This window comes from Alligator mississippiensis, chromosome 6 (genome assembly GCF_030867095.1).
Source record: "Alligator mississippiensis isolate rAllMis1 chromosome 6, rAllMis1, whole genome shotgun sequence".
Taxonomy (NCBI): domain Eukaryota; kingdom Metazoa; phylum Chordata; order Crocodylia; family Alligatoridae; genus Alligator; species Alligator mississippiensis.
Window position 1 is genome coordinate 46,597,109 of NC_081829.1, and position 23,705 is coordinate 46,620,813.

The following is a 23,705-nucleotide window of genomic DNA, read 5'->3' on the forward strand; positions in this document are numbered from 1 at the left end:
ACTCTAAGCGCTGCAGAGCCTTACGGACCCAGCGTGTACCTTAAGAAGGCTATAGGGGTCTGATCAACCTCTGGCCTCTCCCCGTCGCCGAGCGTGATCCCTCGACGAACCCCTTCCCTGTGCGCAAGTTCCACGAAGCCTAGCAAACTTCGTGTGAGTGTATACACAGCTCTTCTCCGAGTTGTTTTCTTCGGTTGACACGACAGGCTCACCGTTTTAGAGCCTTCAGCCGGATTGGGCTAGAGTTCACGAGATTAGAACTCTTGTCCGCTCTTCTTTCCTATCTGTAACTGCAAGTCAAGCAAGTTTTCCTGCCTGCACGGTGACCATCTACGGTGTAAGTAAAATAATCTTTAATCAACCGCTATGCGTCCGTGCCTAATTCTAGTCCGCCAGCCTGCATTCCCTGACCCGCGTGCCAGGGATGCTGGCCACAGCCCGCCGCGCGTCCCCGAGGGCCTCGGACCGCTCCCGGCCCGCACACCTTGTTTCACTTCTACCTTGTGTGTTGTGTCCTTTACAGAACAGAGTTGGTGTTCTTCTAGGGTCTGATAGAAGGCCTGTGTGACTTACTATCCCATATAAGTAGGATTAATTATTCCACTAATTAATTATTCTCTTAACACTGCCTTGAGCAGGGAGTTGTGTTAGATGACTACCTGAGGTACCTTCCAGCCCTATTTTTCTATTATTCTTTGTTTATCTCTGTGTAGTAAATATATAGGGTTGCCAACTCTGGCTGAAGCTATTCCAGGAGTTTTGTTTCCCACCCCCCACCCCAACAACATAATGTTACTAATGCATCAATAGAGATTTTTTGGGCTGATACCAATGGCCAATTTTTAAGGAGCCATATTGGCCAATACTGATCTGATTGCCGATATGCAGCATGGCAGCATGGAGAGCAGTATCTGGCTGATAAGTCTGTTGTGGGGGAAGGGCAAGGGAAGAGGGAACGGGTGTGGGGAGGGCAGATCGAGGTCCCTGCAGGGAGGGAGGGAGTGGGACTGGGACAGGGGTAGGGGCAGGGGCAGGTGTTACACTGTCAGGACAGGGTGTGGGATGGAGCCACGAGCAGCTTGTCTGGGTGGCACAGGGAGGAGGGGCAACTTCTGCCACTAAACAGACCCTGGGAGGGCATGGGGGCTGCATGCTACCAGATCTGTACATAGGGTAAGGGTGGGTTGCCACTGAGTGCTGGAGCCAAGGGCAGCTCTGGCCTCTTCCTAGCAGGGGGCTGGGCCAGGGCTGTGCTCGGTTTGGGTGGTGGTGGTGCTGGGAGAGGGGCTACGGGTGGAGGAGGGAAGCTGCAGCCACCCCAAAATTCACCATAGATCTCCCTCCCAGTGCTGCCACTGCCTGCCCTGAATGCAGGCCCGACCCAGCCCCTACTGGGAAGGACCTGGCACTGCCCCCAACCCCATCCCAGAGTGGTAGCCTGCTTCCGCCCCATGTGCAGATCCTGGAGCACACACCCCTATGCCCCCCCTCCTACGGTGTGTACAGCAATGGGTGCCACCTGAATGAGCTGCTTGCGACTCCATCCCACACCCCGCCCTGGCTGTGCAGTGCCTGCCCCAAGCCCACTGCCTTCCTCACTGCTGAAGCCTCAATCCGCACACCCCCACATACCTTCCCCCACAACAGACTTACCAGCTGGACCCAGCTGCTCTCAATGCTTCCAGGCTGCACTCCTGGCCACCTGCATGCTGTGCTGCAGCTGCACACATGCACAGGGCGTTTATCAGTGACATTATTGGCTACATCAGCCAAAGAAAAGTTGATTGGCTATACTGTCTATTTTCCTTAGATCAGTGCTGATCCAATTTGGGACTGATGTGTGCACCTCCAGTCATTAATTGTACTGTTCAACCCATTCACAATATCAATCTCCCAGGTTGCTTTCAATAGTCTCTGGGAGATCGATGCCGATTCCAGTAGACTCCTGGCCAATCCAGAAGGGTTGGCAACCCTATAAATGTAGTATTCACAGTCCAAAGCGACTCCTAGCTTGTTCTATACAGGAGTACATATTTCAAGTGATCTGGGTGACAAGATCACAAAATATAGTGGCTTTGGCCTATACTAATTTATTGCTGAAAAGAAATAAGGATCTTGGAGTCATAGTTGACTCCAAGATGAACATGAGCCGGCAGTGTAACAAAGCTATCAACAAAGCCAGTTGCACCTTATTGTGCATTAACAGCTGCATGACCAACAGATCGAGGGAGGTGATGCTCCCCCTCTATGCGGCATTGGTCAGGCCACAATTGGAGTACTGTGTCCAGTTTTGAGCGCCACACTTCAAGAGGGATGCAGAGAATCTGGAGAGGGTCCAGAGGAGGGCCACTTGTATGATTGGTGGCCTCCATGCAAGACCCTACTAGGGGAGGTTGAGGGATCTGGATCTCTTCAGCCTTCACAAGAGATGTCTGAAGGGAGACCTCATAGCAGCCTATAAGGGAGGACAACAGAGAATTGGAGATGCTCTATTTACCAGGGCACCCCTAGGAATAACTAGGAATAATGGGTACAAACTAGTGGAGAGTAGATTCAGGTTAGATATTAGGAAGACATTTTTCACAGTAAGGGTGGCCAGAATCTGAAATGGGCTGCCAAGAGAGGTGGTACTATCCCCTAACTTGGAGGTCTTCAAGAGGAGGCTAGATAGGCACCTGGCTGGGGTTGTCTGACCTCAGTCCTCTTTCCTGCCTGGGGCAGGGGGTCGGACACGATGATCCTTCAGTGTCCCTTCCGACTCTACAATCTATGAATCTAGGGAAAGGGCCTTGGATCCCTACTGCATTTAAATCCTTTAAAATGTTTTGTTCTTCATTCCTATGTTGTGTAAAGCCAGGGTAGAAAAACCCTTAGGATATTTCCATGTGAACTCTTCTGACCTTAAAAAATTACTTGTGTTTTGGTTTTCTTTCCATTACCTTTTTTTTTTCTTTTTATATATTTCCCTTATTTATTTTTTAAAGCCTATTTTAAATTTATGATTTATTTTTGCCATGGTCTGTCAATCTCATTCCCTTTCTTTACAATTGTGTCCTGTGATTTTTCTCCATTTTCCCATTTGCATTTCTCCTGGTTTGGGGGGTTATTTTATTCAGTGCTCTCTTTTACTCTGCATTCCCTTCCCCCACAACATATTTTTATGTACTTGCTTTACCAGAACTTTCTTATTTTCTCTATGTTCTTGCTGTCCTCATTTTTTACTTTGATATATATTTCCTTTCTTCTCAGCTTATCCCTGTCAGGGGCATGATTCTGGAAAATACTCACCACCAGTTCACTATTAGAAAAACTGTCCCAAAACCAGAGAACCTCACGTGTACTTTATTATCTTACCCTAGAAGACTTCCATGCCTATTGAGGAGACTGGGAAGAAGGATACAGGCAACATTAGCTCACTGGTATTAACATGCCTAGCTCACCCCAGTCTCTGATGTTCATGGATTTCCTCCAGAATTATAGAAAATGCTCTGGGCAAGCCAGTGTTTATACCCTTGCAGTACAATGCGCGCAGTTGTACAGAAAGTCCTCTGGGTATCTGCCAAAGGGTGATAACAAAGGCCACCAAATAATTTATATGTACTGTGGATATCAGGACAGCTGGAAAGCATGGAGCTTGGTTGCAGAGGAACCTCCTCCTCTGCTTCCTCCCCTGCCTCCGCAGCCCACTAATTTTGGTACTGGGAGAGAGTTATAGTATCCGCAGATGGGAAGGATACCACTTGATCTGCAAAAATTTGAGAGTGCAGATTATCTTTATAATATGAATTCCAGATCTAGATCTGCAGAGGTTTTGGTTGGATCAATGGCTTTTCAGCCTGTTTTTTGCCATTCTTCCCCTTGCCTCCCCTGCTTCCTCACCAAGTGCCTCTAGCTTTTGGCTAGCTGGGCAGAACTGAGAGTTTCTTCTTCCTCACAGTCAGCCCATAGCCCTGATATCAGCATGTCTCCTCTTCTCTAATGAGGGAAGGGGTGGAGCTAAGGAAAGAGTGCTGAGTAGTCAGTAGAGGAAGAACAAAGGCTGGGAGAAGTTGCCCCAACCGGCAAAAACAACTGCAGCTGTTTAGCAAGGAGCTCATCCAGCCCAACCTGCATGAAAGGTAATGGACTCTGTGGAGGAGAAAAACAAAGGGGTGGGGAGTGAAGGAAAAGAGAGCTAGGGAAAAGGGGACCTGAAAGGAGTTTGAATAAAGTAGGGCAGCCAGAACTGAGACATGTGGAAGAGGGGAGAGGTGGTCCTAAATAATTAATGGAAGGCAGGCATTTATAGCAGAAAGGGACAGACTGAATTTATGTGAGGGCAATCAAGGGAGCCAAATAATTTCTGGACTGGGCATGCCACTAAGCTTTCAAACTTAGTAATTTACATGGGCAAGTGTAATCCATTTTTCTTAGGAATTTTGTTCTGTTTAGTTGCCTGGCTTCTACATGCCTATATACATTTAAAAAAATAAACTCTCTGCCCATCCTTCAAGTAATACAATTGTGTTGGAGACTTACTGCAAATCAGCATTCAAAGCCAACTGCTTTTTTCATGTGAAATCCACAGGAGAAAGATTGACTGACTGCATCTGGGTAATCAGATTTTCCATTTCTTCCTCGAGTTATGGCTGCTTCTATTGCATGAGTAAGTGACATGGATCAGGGGTAGGGAAGGGGGTTGGCTATGTGGGTTATGGGGAGGAGGCTAAGAAATGTTGTCCTCTTCTGGACGGAAGATTAGTCTTGCTCTCTAGTGTGGTTCATATGCCTAAATGGTGTACCAGTCCAAATATTAATACTCATGATTTGCATAGCTGTCACCAGCTTCTTGAACTTGAACACTTGCATATATAAGATACTAGCAGACCAGTTTAACATGCTCCCCTTTTAATGTCTGTGTATGCCCATGTGTAAAACAGCGCATAATACTGGATGTAATGACAGACCTGTTTGTGATTCTTAACTCTGCAACTTTTGTTGCAAGGGAGTGGAGGAGGTGAAATCTTATGTCTCTACAGTCTTACAATTCTGGCTGGGTACTGGAGCACTGCAAAATGAAAATTAAATATTGCTGTATTAGTTAACCATCTTAAAACCTCAAAGACCTTTTGTTTCCTGTATTTCTAATTCATGAATATTGAAAACCCTCTGAATCTAATATGGGCAAGTTTGTGTGCATTTACTTATTTTTTTATTTGACTATTGTATATGTATGACAGTAAGTTCAGGCCATTTCTGATTGACAAAGAAATTGGAGTCAAGCTTGTATAAACAAATCCTATATATATTGCAGATCACTTTTTATATCAAATCTAATTTTACAGCAGGCCACCTTGTTTATGGAATTCAGTTTAGTACTTGCAATTCATGTTTTAAAGCTTCTTAAAATAAAATGATATTTTAAGATAAAATGGCTACAAACTAATCCTAAATCACAATAAAGTCATAAATATGAGTATTTTTCTCTCTGCAGCAAAGAGGACATTCTGGGTCCAAAATCATATACTTAGATTTAATGGAGCCTTCACCTTTAGTATTTATATAAAAATAAATCAAGATATTTCACACTAGGTGAACCATAGAAATGGATTCATATTTTTAAATATTAACTGAAAGGTCTTATTTAACAGAATGTAAATATTTTATGAAAAGCTCATTGTAACCATGTTTTTGTTCATATTTATTATTTCCTTGACCTGAATTGTATGTAGTTAAATATATTTGGGTGGCTTATTTTCTAGTACAATATTTCTTCATCTTGGAGTTGTGACTTAAATGCAGTATGGTAAACTGTTTTCTTGAGTTTTCTACATATACAGAATTTAAACTTTCAACAGGAAAAAACTTCTCTTTCTTATGCTTTTAATAATAGTCTCCTGAATGTAAAGAGCTGTATATAAATAGGCTTATTGAATGTATCTCATTAGGAAATGTGCAGATCTAGTTCTTTAATAAAAAGTTCTAAATGACAATTCTTGATATTTTAAATATGAAATTAGGAAATGTATATGCCTGTGAACATAAATACCTACTGGGTGCATCTATATGTGCGTTTCACTGCGCAATAAATTAATTTAATGCACAGTAAAGCTTTACCATCTATACATACACTGCAATTAGGGTAAAGTAGATTAATTTACTCCACCATAGGACAGTGAGTAGTGGGCATGGCTACACAAGATGCTGTCAGTGCAGTCGCCAAATAATACTGCACAGTATTGTATCATATCACTAACAATGCTAATATGCTATTGCACACTATTAGGCTACTGTGAAGTAGCCTCACTTAAAAGGCTACTGCGCAGTAAATCTGGGTACTGCACATTTATTTAGTACTTGATTATACAAGACAGGCAGTGCTAAGGGAGTCAGTTGACTTCATGTCTCTGGTTTAGACCAGTTTGAATGAGTTTAGACAGGTTTTGACTGGTTTGGAGTAGTTTAGACTGATTTAAACTTGTTTAGAGAACTATAGATGTCTTTGAACCAGTTCACATAATTTGAACTGGTTTGATTAAAACTGCACTATCTGTCCCATTTGGCAGTGTTGGAGCCTTTAAACCTGGTTTAAGGCAATTTTGAATCTAATGCCTACATGAATCAGAAAGGGATTGTCAGCTCCAGTGTACACCAGTTTGAATCAGATTGAAGTAGTTTGAACTGTTTTAGACCAATTTGAAACTATTTAGATCAGTTTGAAACAGTTTAGACTGCTGAACTAGTTTAGACAGGTTTGAACTGGTTTAGATGAGTTGCAGTGGTGATGCATGGGGGTGCACATGAACCTCCTGAGAGCGTTGGTGCACCCCTTGACTGGCCACACTCACTGCTTAGGCAATGGGCAGGGGGGCAGGTAGGAGTGCCAGTGCCCTCCCTGCAAGTACCGGCCGATCACTGCAGCTGCTCCCAGAAGTGGCCACAGACACTCCCAGAAGCAGTTGCAGTAATTGGCTGTAGCAATTGGCTGTCATGGGATTAGCCACCGGGGTTTCCCCCAGGCAGCAAGATTGCAGCTACGGGGGGACACCCCCTCCCGGTCACGGGACTGGTCACAAGGGGGACACATGTGCCCGCCCCCCCCCCGACTAAGGCAGCACCAGTTGCCCATGATGAGTTGGAATCAATTTAGGCTAGTTTAGACTGTTTTCAACCAGGTTGGATTAGTTTAGATTGGTTTGGACTGTTTGGGCTGTGCGAGTTTGATCTGGTCTTTCTCTCCATCAGTATGTGATCACAAGGAGCCCATCCCAGTCCCAAAAGACAAGCCGTGTGGGTGAATCTTTCCCTCCCAGATGTGGGTGATGGTGTGTAATGCCCCCTCCCCAAAACCAGTTTCCCATTGGAACCCTCCCATTTCCTGCCCAAGTACTGTGGCTTTTGGAGGTTTGTTGTGAATTGTTTTATAAATGTTTTTGGAATGACCCACCCCAGCCCGCGAAGAGGAATGGGCTCATTAGATGTGGGTGACGGTGCGTAATGCCCCCCTCCCGCAAACCACTGTAGACAGACACAGATTTTTTTAAAGTGTAAAAGAAAAAATAATTTATTTTGGAACAAAGCACTCCCTAGTGGATGTTCTCAGCAATGTATTGTGCAAACCAATCTCACACAAGGGCTGCCCCACCAGCCTTTCCTTGCTCCCTGTGCTGCTGCTTCACATCTCTGTTGTTTTTCCACCACCTATCGCACTTTTTGTTCCCACAAGTCCTTGAAAACCTCTCCTTGGATCTCATAGATATTGTGCAGCATGCAGGCTCCAAAGTAAAGGGCATTAGATTTTCTGCATCCATGTCGAGCCAGCACGTAAGCACCCTCCATCATCCTTTCAGTAATCCAAAGAGACATTCCACTGCCATCCTGCAACTGCTGAGGTGGTAGTTAAAAATGAATGTCTGCGGGTCCGTGATGTTCCCTCCATAAGGCTTCATGAACCGGGGCTTTAGGGGGTAGGCAGCATCCGCTAGTATGACGGGGGGAACGGTGACACCCCGAATCATTCTCTCCTCCATGCCAGGTGCGTAGTCTCCTTTCTCCGTGATGTCAGCCAGAGGGGAGTTTTGGAACACCCGCGCGTCATGCGCGCTGCTGGCCCACCCTGTAAAAATGTTAATGAACGAGCCCTGGTGGTCCACCACAGCTTACAGGATCATGAGGTCTTTGAAAAAAAAGGTCCTGGGTCTTTGAAAAAATTATCAAGGCTCACATTTGTGAGAGCCCGGCAGGGCAAATTATGCTGAGGGGAAACCAGCACGGGTTTGTGGCAGGCAGATCGTGCCTGACCAATCTAGTCTCCTTCTATGACCAGGTTACGAAACGCCTGGACACAGGAGGAGGGGTGAATGTTGTATACTTAGACTTCAGGAAGGCCTTTGATACGGTATCCCACCCCATACTGGTGAACAAGTTAAGAGGCTGTGATGTGGATGACTACACAGTCCGGTGGGTGGCAAATTGGCTAGAGGGTCACACCCAAAGAGTCGTGGTGGATGGGTCGGTCTCGACCTGGAAGGGTGTGGGCAGTGGGGTCCTGCAGGGTTCGGTCCTTGGACCGATACTCTTTAATGTCTTCATCAGTGACTTGGACGAGGGAGTCAAATGTACTCTGTCCAAGTTTGCAGATGACACAAAGCTATGGGGAGAAGTGGACAAGCCAGAGGGCAGGGAACAGCTGCAGGCAGACCTGGACAGGTTGGACAAGTGGGCAGAAAACAACAGGATGCAGTTCAACAAGGAGAAATGCAAAGTGCTGCACCTAGGGAGGAAAAATGTCCAGCACACCTACAGCCTAGGGAATGACCTGCTGGGTGGCATAGAGGTGGAAAGGGATCTTGGAGTCCTAGTGGACTCCAAGATGAACATGAGCCGGCAGTGTGACGAAGCCATCAGAAAAGCCAATGGCACTTTATCGTGCATCAGCAGATGCATGACGAATAGGTCCAGGGAGGTGAAACTTCCCCTCTATAGGGCGCTGGTCAGACCGCATTTGGAGTATTGCGTGCAATTCTGGGCGCCACACTTCAAGAAGGATGCGGATAACCTGGAGAGGGTCCAGAGAAGGGCAACTCGTATGGTCAAGGGCCTGCAGACCAAGCCCTATGAGGAGAGACTAGAGAAACTGGACCTTTTCAGCCTCCGCAAGAGAAGGTTGAGAGGCAACCTTGTGGCTGCCTTTAAGTTCATCACGGGGGCGCAAAAGGGAATTGGTGAGTATTTATTCACCAAGGCGCCCCCGGGGGTTACAAGAAACAATGGCCACAAGCTAGCAGAGAGCAGATTTAGATTGGACATTAGGAAGAACTTCTTCACAGTTCGAGTGGCCAAGGTCTGGAACGGGCTCCCAAGGGAGGTGGTGCTCTCCCCTACCCTGGGGGTCTTCAAGAGGAGGTTAGATGAGTATCTAGCTGGGGTCATCTAGACCCAGCACTCTTTCCTGCTTATGCAGGGGGTCGGACTCGATGATCTATTGAGGTCCCTTCCAACCCTAACATCTATGAATCTATGAGGCATATCCTTTCCTGTAGGGCACAGCACTGGGATGTGAGTGCTGTCTAAAGCCCCCACACAGTTTGGGAACCCCTTCTCATTAAAGCTATCCATCATTTGTTGTGGATTTGCCAGGAAGATAACTTTGTTATTAGTGATGTTCCTAAGCAGCTGGCATACCTTATGAGTCGCCTGCCCCACGGTGAAGGCAGCCACGCCAAACTGGTTGGCAGTGTAGCGAAGGCTGGATGGGCTGGCTAGCTTCATGATGGCCATTGCAACCCTCTTGTCTGGTGGGATGGACCAATGCACGTTTGTGTCTTGCCTCGTGATGTGTGGGCCCACCATCGAGACGATATGGTAGAATGTATCCCTTTTCATTCAGAACATCTCCAGTCACTGCTGGTCATTCCAAGTGGTCAAGACGATTCACTTCTACCAGACTGAGCTGCTCTCATGGGCCCACATCTTATGGATTTTGCTGGTCCTCCTGAGGTTTATCAACAGAGCCCAGTCAGATTCCACTTGTTCGCTTTGCTCCCCTGTGTACACTGTGTAACTTGTAAGAGCAGAAATTGCACAACTTGCCACTGAAAAGTGTAGTATCATAGAAGTAGGGTCGGAAGGGACCTTGTAGATCTTCAAGTCCGACCCCCTGCCTGGGCAGGAGAGAAACTGGGCTCAAGTGACCCCAGCCATGTAGGCATCGAGCTGCTTCTTAAAGACCCCCAGAGTAGGAGCCAGCGCCACTTCCCTTGGAAGTTGGTTCCAGATCCTAGCCACCCTAACTGTGAAGTAGTTCCTACGGATGCCTAATCTGAACCTACGCTCCAACAACTTGTGGCCATTATTTCTTGTTATCCCGGGGGGCGCGGGGGGGAAACAAGGTCTCCCCCAAACCCTTCTGGTCCCCCCTAATGAGTTTATAGACAGTCACAAGGTCCCCCCGCAGCCTTCTCTTGTGAAGGCTAAACAGGCTCAGGTCCCATAGCCTCTCATTGTAGGGTCTGCCCTGCTGTCCCCGGATCATGCATGTGGCCCTCCTCTGGACCCTCTCAATGTTGTCCACATCCCTCTTGAAGTGGGGCACCCAGAACTGGGCACAGTATTCCAGCTGTGGCCTGACCAGTGTCACATAGAGGGGGAGGATCACCTCCTTGGCCCTACTTGAGATGAACCTGTTGATGCACGATAGGGTCCGGTTAGCTCTGCCGACCGTGACCTCGCATTGTCGGCCAACGTTCATCTTGGAGTCAGTGATGACTCCAAGATCCCTTTCTGCCTCCGTGCTCTCAAGAAGGGAGTTTCCCATCTTATAAGTGTGTTGCCAGTTACTACTGCCTAAGTGCAGCACCCTGCACTTGTCAGTATTGAAACGCATCCTGTTTTTGTCAGCCCACTCTTGCAACCTATCCAGGTATTTCTGCAGTCTTTCCCTCCCTGCTAGCGTGCCCACCTCACCCCAGATTTTGGTATCATCAGTGAATTTGAACAGGTTGCTTTTCACCCCATCGTCCAAATCGCTGATAAAGAAATTAAACAGTGCGGGCCAAAGGACCGAGCCCTGGGGGACCCCGCTGCCCAGTTTTTCAACGAGGATGGGGTGAGAGACAGTGTCAAAGGCCTTGCTGAAGTCCAGAAAGACTACATCCACGGCGACACCTGCATCCAGTGCTTTTGTGACCTGATCGTAAAAGGCAATCAGGTTGGTCTGACATGAGCTGCCCCTAATGAAACCGTGCTGGTTGCCCCTCAGCATCACCCCTGATGCCGGCCCATCACAGATGTGCTCCTTGATGATCTTCTCAAACAGTTTCCCCAGACTGACGGGCCTATAGTTGCCCGGGTCCTCCCTCCTCCCTTTTTTAAAGATGGGGACCACATTGGCTATCTTCCAATCATCTGGCACCTGGCCCGAGCACCATGAGCGCTCATAAAGCCATGCCAAGGGCCCTACAATAACCCCTACTAGCTCCCTCAACACCCTGGGGTGGAGAGCATCTGGACCTGCTGACTTGAACACCTCCAGCCCCTCCAGAAGCACTCTAACCCGGTCCTCCTCAACCTTAGGTCTTGGGGCATTCCCCTCGAGTCCGTTTGGAATCACAGTGGGGGAGTCCCAGTCCCTGCCCAAGAAAACGGAGGTGAAGAATTTGTTAAAGATGTCTGCCTTCTCTTCTGGTGCAACCACTAGATTGCCCAGCGTATCTTGCAGGGGCCCCACATTTCCCGGCACTTTCTTCATCCTTCCTATATATTTGAAAAAGGACTTTTTATTATCCTTGATCTTGGACACTCGTCCTAGCTCTATGTCTGCCTTAGCTTTCCTAACAGCCCCCCTACAGACCCGAGCAGTGGAGGTATACTCTTCTTTGGAGATAATCCCCCCCCTTCCACTGGGTGTACTCTGCCTTTTGGCAACCAGGTATTCCCGGACTTCCTTGGTGAGCCAGGGAGGCTTTCGGGTACTCTTGCCCCCCTTGCTTCTTGTTGTGATTGTCACCTCTTGGGCCCTGAGTATTGTCTCAAGGAACGACCACTCATCTTGGGCACTGAGTTCCCCTGCCCTCGAGAACCCCAGTGCCTCTCCCACCAATCTCCTCAACTCATTGAAGTTGGCCCTCCTGAAGTCTAGGGCTACCGCCTTGCTGTAGGCCCTTGACACCCTGTGCTGGATGATGAATTCCAGCAAGCGATGATCGCTATCACCCAAGTGGTCCAGGACCTGGAGCCCCCTTACTAGATCATCGCCTGTGGCCAGGACCAGGTCCAACAAGGCATTTCCTCTGGTGGGACTGTGCACCTCCTGGGTTAAGTGGAGGTCCTGTATCTCGGCCAGGAATCTCCTAGAACGGTCCGACCTGGCTGACTGCTCCTCCCAGCAGATGTCCAGGTAATTTAGATCACCCATGACAACTACATCCTTTGCCTTAAGTGTCCTATTCCTGTTGAGGACTTCTTGAAGCATTCTACAGTAAAACAGCATACCTCCAACACCCATGGATCCAACTGGAGCCGGGAAGTACTGGAGGACTTAATCAACATTTGGTCAGAGCAAAGGATCATAGACAAGCTGGAGAGTAGGAAGAATAAACCTGTTTATGTTGAGATCGCAAAAGGCATGCAAGCGCGAGGGCACAATCATGTCTAGACCCATGTCTGGTTCAAGATTAAGTCCATCAGATTGGCATTTTACAGAGCAAAAGATGCCAACTCTTATTCTGGGGCATGTCACACACTTGCTCCCTTCTGTGACAAGCTGTCCATCATTCTCTGCAGAGATGTGGGTGACATCCCGGGTTTGCAGACTTTCAGCACTGGGGTTGGGCTGGAGGTGGAGGCGGAGGAGGAGATGGCAGCAGCAGCCCCTCCTCAGGTTGAAACCATGTCTCAGCCATTCAGAGGCTGCTCTGTGTTCCCTCCTGATGACCAGTTGCAGGAAGAAGCGTTGGTCACCTTAGAGTTATTCCCACTTAGCCTCCCCATTCCATGGAGTAGCATAGATAATGAATCAGAGGAGGTGGGGGGTCAGGAAGAAACATCTGGTAAGTCTCTTTTAATGTGCCTTTTGCCACTGCCAGGCAATTCCCAGCTTTGTGCTGGTTGGGTTTAGGGTACCAGGGAGGAGGGGTGAGGGGAAATTCATGTGTTGTAGGTGGGTTGCCATGTTCTTTGGGTGGTGGTGCAGGCCAGCCGGGTTTGATAGCTAATTATTTGCTTTAATTAATTTGTTGCAGCTAGCATAGGCAGTGGCAGCCATGGATGTGTTTCTCCCAGAGCAGCGAGCACTCATAAGTTTTGGGCAGTACAAGTGGTGCTACAGTTTTACAGGGTCATTTTCCATGCCTGCCGGGATTTTGTACACTGCATGGTGGCAGGGGTGTACTTTCCTCCTCTTGGGGGGATGGCAACCATTGCTTTTTTCTTGTTTATCAGCTGCCGCAACCTGCCAGGAACAGCACCCCTCTTGCACTTCAGCAGAGCACTGCAAAGATTTTCTCAGCAAGCAAAGACAGACCCATGAAACCTCATTCAAGGCTTTGGCAGACTCCTCAGTAGCCAGAGCAGAATGCAAAGCTGCCTGGCAGGACGAACTTCATGACTCCCTGCATAAGGACCGTGCCATCCTCGAGGAAGTGCAAGGACACCATGAGGAATTTGAAAGATGCAGTCGACAAGTCCAGTGCTGAGTTTCATAGTTCAAATGACATTTTCAAGGAGGCCTTAGAGAAATACCTATGACTCCTGAAAGGGAAAAGTCAGTCTGCTCCTCTTGCCTCTGTGCAAGACGAGCCTGTTACCCCTAACTCTGTGGGGTCACCGCAGAGCCATATGACTGCCAGCAGGGCCAGGAGCATGCCACTGTGTTTCAGGGAGATGGGGCGGTTCAGGGTCATGGTGGGGTGAAGGCGAAGAAGCCCAAGTAACAGCTGCAATACTCTGTTGCAAGCAATAAAAGCTCATAGTTTCCTAGCTTTCTGTGTCTGCCTCCATATCCCCCCTTCCTTTCTTGGCTCACTCTACACAAAGCTTCCTGGTGTGTGTGTGTGTGTGTAACACCTGAGTAAGGCCTTTTGGTGGTGGGGGTGGCCTGGAATTTGCAGCTTTGCTTGCACACAACAATCTCTGCCTCTTCTGTCACCCTCCACCAGCCTGTCTTCCTTTTTTGCAAGCCACCGCCAACCAGCCACTTGCACAGGTACACTGGGGGGCGGGGGGCTGCAGGGATAGGTAAACAGGGGGGCTGCTTCCTGGCCTGAATAGACAAAGGCTGCCTCCTCTGTCACCTCCCACCTGGCTTGCTTTTATGCAAGCAACCACAAACCAGCCACTTGAAGAGGCTCACTGGTGGGGCTGCAGGGGTAGGTAAACAGGGGCTGCTGCCTGGCCTGCACAGACAAAGGATGCCTTCTCTGTCACCCCCCATCAGCCTGGCTTGTGTGAAACTCCAGAGCGAGGCCTAGGGTGGGGGCAGTGAGGCCCTGGGGTTTGCAGCTTTTCCTGTACACAAACCCAGGGACTTTGAAAACTTTTCCGCCTTCTTTTCACACCTTTTCCAGTCCAGCACCAGACTATCTGGTTTTCCACACCAAAATGAGGCTGCTGGGGGGGGTGTCCCCCTCAAGCACTATAAATTGGGGGAGCAGAGGTCATGGTGTGCATTCACTGTATTGATGAGGGAGGTTTGAGGTGGGTGAGGGAGCAGAGAAGGCACAGCAAGGGCAGAAAAGGACTCATCCCAGGAATGAGACTTGTCCCTGGGGGCCACAGCAATGAAAATCCAGGGTTTGCAAAGACTGCAGGCTGATAAAGTGGGGAATGTGTTACAACGTAGCAATGTGCTACACTACACCATTGGTAAGTGACACCTGATAACACTTGTCTGTGCCCTGAGGGTTGTCTGTCATGTACATTTAAAAAAAACAAACCAAAAAAACAGTGAGTAGTTGCAGTGACCTCAACCTCCTCAGTGGCCTGTGGGCTCATCCCCGGTGAGTTCCACCTATGAAAGTTTTCTGGAGGAGAAAGGAAAAGAGAAGAAGAGGAGGGGGTGCTTGGTGCACAGTTGAAAAAATGGACTTTGCCAACCACACCCCCGCTCCTCCACACAGGGTCTTGGGATATATTACCTAAATATAATCTGGGACACTGCATACCCCAGCTGCCGAGCCTGGCAGGCAGTGTCTTGGTCTCACAGCTGTGGAAGGGATTGTGATGCAAGTTCAGGTTGCAATGTTGAAGGAAGTCATTTACTCCCTCCAACAATGTTTCAAAATATATAGTTGCAGAAAAATTACCATTCCCCCAGTACTGTCATAGCCATCATAGCGATTGGGAGCCATGGTTACTGCACTAGCAGTCGATGGAGTGCGAAGGGGTCACAGCAGGTGGAGGGTACCGAGAGAGGCGAGGCTGGAGGACAGGAGGGTACACAGGTGGTGGTGGTGGTAAGACATAGATAATAGGTGTGGGAACAATTAAGAGGGGGTAGAAAATGAAATTTCTCTGCCCCATCATTTTACCTTTGATAGAAAGTAATAAAATTGTTAAAAGTAGAGGATAGGCAAACAAGCAAGGAAGCACACATGTCCCAACATGACCTGACTGTGGAGGAGGGAGGGGCTAGGAGTGAAGAGGGTAAAAAAAAGAACAGACAGCGCCACCTACTGGCTAAAGACCGGAACACAGTGGCCCCTCATGGAAAAGGGGATTAATTACAAGTCTTTGGAGTCTCTGCCTGTTTGCACAAACAAAACTGGCAGCAAAATTGAGCAGCATAGCACAAAAGCAATGCAGGCTAAAACATCTCAGAGTGGTGTTAGCATATGGCGCTAAATGGACTTTAAAGTGGCAGGAAATTCTGGGTCATGCAAACACAAATGCAGTCAAATTGCTGTAAATGGGAAATTTCATGTTGTCTACATGTGCCCCTTTAGATAGACTTAATTTGGACTGATTTGGACTGATGTCTCAACTAGTCTGGAGTGGTACAGGCCAGTTAGGACTGATTTGATCTAAACTGCCAGTTTGGTGTAGACCAGTTTGGCTTGGTCTGACTTGGTTTGTTTAGGCAGCTTTAGACCAATACAAACCAGTATGGACTAGCATAGGCCAGTTTAGACTGGTGGAGCCTGGTTTGGACCAGTGTAGATCACTTTGAACTGTTTTGAACGGCACAGACTGGTTTGGTCTGGTTTAGACCAGTTTAGACTTGTTGGCTAAGTACAGAAGGTCAAAAATCCGGTTGAAAAAAGCAAAGGGTGAATTGATTAAATCTTTGCAGGCTAGTCTTAGCTGCACAGATTGAACTGATAAGCAAGTGAACAGACTTTCACTTTTGATTCCAGAAATGCACCCTTATCTAAATGTAGTGCAACACACAAGGCCACAGTACCCAGCCTGCTGGGCTTTCCACGGGCCCAGAAACCTGGCAGCAGGGGAGCGGTTAGGGTCTGTCTTCTTATGTCACTTGGTCTAATGCCCTAGAGTGCAGGGAATACATCTCTGTGTGTGCAAGTTGTTCAGCCTGTTATGAGTCTTAGCGCACTGTTAAGTACAGGGTCAAACTCTTTAGTGTCACAACCTCTGGACCATACAGGAGCACAGTAATCTGGTGGGGCTATACCATTGCAAGTGCAGTGGTTCTCAGCACTCTAAAGCAGTGACCTGTGAAGAGACTTTATTGGTGACCTTCTGAATGTAATGTTTATAGGGGACGAAATGGTCTAATGTGACTCCTTGATAAGTTGGGGGTATGCTCATGGGGAAGGATATGGTTGCCTACTCTGATATTCACTTTGTCCCTGTGGAAGAGTGATGATAATGATTTATCGATGTTCCCCATTGACCTCATGCCTCAAACACCCGCTCCCAAATCCTTGCGCCACTGGCCTGGAATGAAGTAGAGTTGTCACGGCTGGTACCTCCTACTGTTGCTGGAGGCTTAGCAGTTTGTGTTACATTAAGTGACCATAAGTCTGGTTAATTGTCAACTGGCCATCCCATCCCTCAAGGTTGCATTGGTTTCCTGAGAGGGGCCGGGCCAGCATGTTTATGAGGTATCACTTTATGCAAAACAGCACCCAAACAGACTCCAAAAGACACTGACTTTTTTTTTTTCTGAGTCCCATAGCCAAGGTGTAACCAACAGTCACAACTGTGGGTTTTCACTGATATGTCCCTGGGTACTGTTTGGCAGGGAACCTACTTCTGAGCACTGTTGAAAGTAAGGCACAGCAGGAAATGGGAATTCTCCCTAGCAACCTGCCCCCTACTCCCTCCCTCCCACCCTATCCTCTTAGAGAACCAGAAAAGGCTCATTCCTCTGGGCCTGAACACTTTGGTTCTCAACTGTCCCAGCTTTCACAGCAGGGAGATAGAACCCAGGTGTCCATGTTTTCACAGCTGGGAGGTTCACACCATGGTCAGTGTTGATTTGTGACCAGCTTCCAGCCCTGGAGACAAGGTTCTTTGGGTGAATCTGATATCTTTTAGGAGACCAACTTAAATAGCTGGAAAACAATTATTAAGCAAGCTTTCGGGTTCAAAAACCCTTCATCAGGCTAAGGAAGTTTCAGCAGTTGGTGTGTGCTCTTCCTGGATGGAATGAAAAGTAAAGAAGCCAGAGGCTGGTCCGGTATGCATACAAGACAGGTAGTCAGTGAAAATGTAGATTGAGGAGTCAATGGGTAAGAGACAGGCTGGGGGGGGGGGGGTGCTGAATAGTGGAGAGAGACCTCGGAAGTCAGATGTCAGGCAGGTTATAATGTGTCATAAATCCAATTTGTCGGGGTGGTGGGGGGGGCCTGAATAGTGGAGAGATACCTTGGAAGTCAGATGTCAGGCAGGTTATAATGTGTCATAAATCCAATTTGTCATAAATCCAAATTCATGTGTATTTGATTTTTTTTTCCCCTTTTGTAAAAAGGTAAAGAAAAAAATATGAAATAGATATTTGTATTAAATAGTTTACTTTTTTAAAGCCCTGTATTTCCTAGTCTTTAAAAATCCTGTTGAATTCTACTGTACTCAACAGGAGGGAGACATGGGAGCAGTTTCACTCTGCGATCTGGTCTAGTGATAGCAAAATTGGAAATGCATACTAGTATTATTGGAACCAAAAGAATTTAATGTTAGGCTTGATGTGGACTATCACTAAGGCAGTAAAAAACATGCATAATAGTATTTTGTTTTTTAAAATTGATCCTGCTCTGATCATTCATGTGTTGTGTCTGTGAAATTAAAATGTCCATTTCTCCTCTTTCCCTTTATTTTTTTCTCTCTCTCCTCTTCTTTGGCCATTCTCCAAATCACTTAGCTTTAGAGACAATCTGTGAGGTTTGAGATTATATTTGTAGAATTATGTTCAGATTTACGCTGCTTTTGATATTTAACTTTGAAATGCATCTGACCTTAGGAACTTGAAACCTTTTCTCCTTCATCAGTCCCTTGACCTTACAAACACCGAAATGAAGCCTCCAGAGTTTTTCATTTTCATGAAAAATGAATATAAACAAAAGCTTTGACAAGTTATGTTTAGAATACATTTTCCATCTGGATGACCAGTAAAACCAAACATGCAAAACCTGCTTCAAAATTGAATATAATATTTGAGTTCTTTCTTACTGAGGACATATCTGAGTCCACCTGTCCCTAATTCATGCAGCCACAGAAAAGAGGTACATTTTTCCATTGTATTCTTATCTTTAGGAATTTTCTGTCTTTACTTACTCATTACTCAAATGCAAAATGATTTTCTCAATTTGCTACGGTTTTCTGTTTTTGTAAAATTTATCATCAGCAAACTGGTTCACAGAAGTGTTTGCAAAGAACACCTATAAAATGGGTTTGAGTACAGAAGTGAAATCATAAAGAATTTTGGGGCAATTAATGCAATATTTTTGCAGGATTTGTTCAGTGCTATTGAAGCCTGTTCCAAAACCTATTGAATTTCATAGACATAGACATTAGGGCTGGAAGGGACCTCGGAAGATCATCGAGTCCAGCCCCCCGCCCAAAGGGCAGGACGTCAGCTGGGGTCATAGGATCCCAGCAAGATAAGCATCCAGTTTCATCTTGAAGGTGTTCAATGAAGGCGCTTGAACAACCTCCGGCGGCAGGCTGCTCCAGACCTTGGGGGCTCGGACAGTAAAGAAATTCTTTCCTTACGTCCAGCCTGAAACGATCTTGTAGTAGTTTGTGACCATTCGTCCTCGTCATCCCTTGGGGCGCTCTGGTGAACAAACGTTCCCCTAGATACTGGTGATCACCCCTGATAAACTTGTAGGTGGCCATCAGATCACCCCTGAGCCTGCGCTTTTCCAGGGTAAAGAGCCCCAGGGCTCTCAGCCTGTCATCGTAGGGTCTGCTTCCCTGACCCCTGATCATGCGCGTGGCTCTTCTCTGGACTCTCTCAAGCTTCTCCACATCCTTTTTGAATTGTGGAGCCCAAAACTGGACACAGTACTCCAGCTGCGGCCTCACTAAGGCCGAGTACAGGGGGAGAATGACGTCCCGGGATTTGCTTGAGAAGCATCTATGGATGCAAGCCAGCGTTTTGGTCGCTTTACTAGCCGCAGCATCACATTGCAGGCTCGTGTTCATCTTGTGGTCAATGATGACCACCAAGTCTCTTTCTTCCATAGTGCTAGCCAACATAGCACTGCCGAGCCTATAAGGATGCTGCGGGTTTTTCTTCCCAAGGTGGAGAACCTTGCATTTATCGGCGTTGAACACCATCAGATTCTCATCCGCCCACTTGCTGAGCCTGTCCAGGTCAGCCTGGATCACCCGCCTGTCTTCTGGCGTGGATGCTTTGCCCCAAAGTTTGGTGTCATCGGCGAACTTGGCCAGTCCGCTTCTGACTCCAGTGTCCACATCGTTAATGAAGATGTTGAACAGTATGGGTCCAAGGACAGAGCCCTGGGGGACCCCACTGGTCACAGGACACCACGATGAGTGACTTCCATCAATTACTACCCTCTGGGTCCGACCCCGGAGCCAATTTTCCAGCCAGTGGATCGTGGGGGACCCAAGGCGACAATTGGCCAGTTTCTCCAAGAGACGATCATGGGACACCAGATCCAAGGCTTTTTTGAAGTCAAGATATATGACATCAATCTCATCTCCCTTGTCCAGGTGATAGGTCACCTGGTCGTAGAAGGAAATGAGATTGGTCAAGCAAGACCTACCCGCAACAAACCCGTGCTGGCTATCCCTTAAGATGTTGGCGTCGCCCAGTCCATTAAGGATGGGCTCCTTAATAAACTTTTCTAAGATCTTCCCCGGGATAGAAGTCAGGCTGATGGGCCTATAGTTAGCCGGATCCACTTTCCTCCCTTTCTTGAAGATAGGCACCACGTTGGCCTTCTTCCAGTCTTTGGGCACTACACCAGAGCGCCAAGAGTTTTCAAAGATCCGCGCTAGAGGCTGGGCTATGATGCTCGCCAGCTCCTTGAGTACCCTGGGGTGAAGATTGTCAGGGCCGGCTGACTTGAAGGTATCCAGCTTCTCAAGATGTTCCTTCACAAAGTCAGCATTAATGGAGGGCAGGGGATCACCCTCACCCGGACTTCCCGGCCCTGTAGCAGGCACGGGCATCCCATGGGGCTGATGAAAGACCGACGCAAAGTTCCTATTTAATAGGTTGGCTTTTTCCTAGGCATCAGTTGTCAGTTGCCCCATCTGGTTCAGCAGGGGTCCAACGTTGCCCCTGCTTTTCCTCCAGCTCCCCACATATCTGAAAAAGGACTTTTTATTGTCCTTGATGCTCAAAGCTAGCTGGAGTTCAGTTGCAGCCTTGGCTTTCCTGGTCTGCTCCCTACAGGACCAGACCAGTGCAGAATAATCCTCCTTGGAGGTGACTCCCATCCTCCATCCTTTGTAGGCCTTTCTTTTTAGCCTCAGGAGGTCTGCTAGGTCCCTGGAGAGCCAGGGGGGCTGCTGTGCCCTCTTGCTGCCTTTCCTCCGAGATGGAATAGACTTAGTTTGTGCATTGAAGATCGCTCCCTTGAGGAGCAACCACTCTTCTTGAACTCCCCTCTCCCTGCGGTCACAGTCCCTTAGGGCCTTACTGACAAGCCTCCTGAGCTTGTCAAAGTCAGCTTTCCTGAAGTCAAGGACTTGCGTGTTGCTGACCGACTTGCCAGCTTTTCGGCGGATGGTGAAGGTGATCAGCTCATGGTCGCTGTCACCCAGCTTCCCATCGATCACTAGGTTGCCGACTAGGTCCTCCCCAGTAGCCAGCACCAGGTCGAAGTTGGTGGTTAACTGAAATGAGTCATCAGCATAAATTTTATACACCCAGCTTTATACATAATAGTAGCTCAGTAATCATGGGGTAGATTCTCCAATGATTTTAATTCATCTTACATGTGTTAAGGTTATAAAGTTCAAAGCTTATTGGTTTTCTGGAAATACAACTCTCCTCAGATCACTACCTAAAACTCCCATCCATGAATGCTGTGTAATTTCCCTAAATTCAGTATCTACATCCATTGACTTATTGCCACTTTCCCTGTTCACCAGTCAGCCAGTGCCTATATATGTGCCTGTAGTGAAAAAAAAAGAGCAGGAAGAAAGGTGAAGAAAAAAAGTAGTACAGTGGAAAAATGGCAAATATAGTAGAAATCAGAGATAAGACCTCCACACATTTTCCCCCTTACTTCTTTCTGGATGATTATTTGTATTTTCTACATCTACATGTATTTTGTTGCATGTTCTCCTCCTCTTCCTATTCTCTAAATTATATACTTTTTTTTTTTTTAAATGACAGAACTTCATTTGACTGCGGTGCGATCAGTTTATGGTGAATGATCAGTTCTGGATGCAGGAATTCTTACTAACAGACCTTAGAATGCAGACCTCTGAAAGCAGAAGCAAACTGACCCAGGCAGTTCCTTACATGGCGAGTAAAATGTATCTAAATTGCATAAGCAGTTACTCTATTTTGTGCCTTGTTTAGGATTTCTGTGCTCACTTGAGTATTCCAATGGAAATCAGTGGAACTTAGCAAATATGTGTGGTTCAGTATGAATGAGGATTTCAGGTTTTGTCCCTTTTAACATTTGCAGTTGTGTCTTTGTTATGCCAGCCTGACTCCTGTGAACATCAGGGCAGACAGTGAGGAGCAAAGTTCTTTGCAACAATGCAGTGTGTTATCTAAAATTAGAAACATATTTACTACCTGTGGTTCTTCTCTTTTATTCTTACAGTGACAGAGACTATAACAAACAAAAGGAAGGATGAGTCTCTCTTTAGGAGGCAGGGAGAAACAGAGCTTTGAGGCAACCTGCTTCTTTCGTCTTGGTAGCTTTTTGCTGTGGGAGGGGAAAATTGCTTTCTGTGTCTTGAATCTGATGCATGCTCCAGTCCTGAGAGCTTCTTCACATGACCTATTAAGAGATGGGATCTCTGCTCTAAATAACCAAGAGAGCTTTGCCTGCTCTTCTAAGTGCATGACATCTGACTGCCAGGGCCTGAGATTCAGAATCTGACTGAAACATAGCTGTTTCTGCATGGTGTACAAAAGAGGACAGCATACAAGGAACATTTTCCCACTTCCTATTTCTGCACTTGCACAGGACCAGGAAGGGCATAAACTCTTTGTATTCGAGAAGTGCTACATAATGTAACTCATAACACTCCAGTCCGGAGATGAGTTGGAATCCTAGGCAATGCCTTCTTTCTCTGCTCCTATTTATTTGATAGACTGGTGGCTGGTGCAGGGACAGGGAGGGCATGTTATGTGGTACAGTAAGCACTGTGGACCTTACTTGCTCCAGGTCCAACCACACCTAAAACTTTTTGTCTGCATCTTACTTATCACGCAGAACGCTACAAGTGATTTCTACTTAGTCTCCTTTCTGGTGCATGTCCCTCTTCTCCATGCATCTTCTCTGCTGAAAGGTGTGATTTATTGCACTTATTTTAACTGTATGGCTTAGTCCTGTGCTAAAGTGCTGTGCTAGTACCGCCATGAGATAAATTACACTGTGATAATCACCATTGTTCTTGATGGAAATAATGAAAGTTACCTCTTTGTTTAAAGATATTTCTCTTATGGGAATTCTATTTATTTATAAATATTTATATAATAGGTGCAGTCCTGCAGTGACAGAAGATGACCTGTATAATTGCATGTGCTTTTCCCCACTCTATGTCTTTTATGAGTGCGTGTGAAAGACTTTTCCATGCATGCAGAACACCACCTAACTGTGCATTCTTTAGATACATCTTCTGTCTTCCTTCACTCATCTCATAAATTTGCATTATACTGTGTAAGTTCTTTTTGCGCCTTTGTAATAACCTTTTGGAAACGGGAATGACAGGCTGAATCAAACGTTGTGTTGTTAACTGAGTTTAGAAAATGTACTGACATGTTTTATTTATGCTTGAATAATCTCTTAATTTAAAGACAACTGATACAAAAGCAACAAATTGTATTACTGTTATTTAAATTTTTGAGGCCCTTGCTTGTTCTCCTGGAGAAGCTTGGATACGAGATGAGTGAGGTATAAGAGTATAAATGACTTCTTAGTATATCGCAATTTCAAGATGAATAAGCATTCATTAAGACAGCCTGAAGAAAGAGAACTGATGTAGTATTTGAAAGCCATGACTTTATAATTTATAGGACAGTCTCTTGGCAAGAGTGTGCCCAGTGCTGACAGCTTTGCTATGAAAACTCCAGAAACAAAATTAAGAATGATAGATTTGCTAGG

The 23,705-nt window shown here is 46.8% G+C and overlaps 1 protein-coding gene across 1 annotated transcript in view; it reads left to right on the top strand.

Annotated features, from left to right (window-relative positions):
• Nucleotides 1-3,657: 3,657 nt before the first annotated feature.
• Nucleotides 3,658-23,705, top strand: part of LOC106737154 (phytanoyl-CoA hydroxylase-interacting protein-like) — a 100,481-nt gene continuing 80,433 nt past the window's right edge. The window contains exons 1-2 of the mRNA XM_059729843.1: nucleotides 3,658-4,118; nucleotides 4,568-4,645. Of these exons, the coding sequence (XP_059585826.1) occupies nucleotides 4,112-4,118; nucleotides 4,568-4,645 (85 nt within the window). The 5' untranslated portion in view covers nucleotides 3,658-4,111. The remainder of the gene's footprint in view (nucleotides 4,119-4,567; nucleotides 4,646-23,705) is intronic.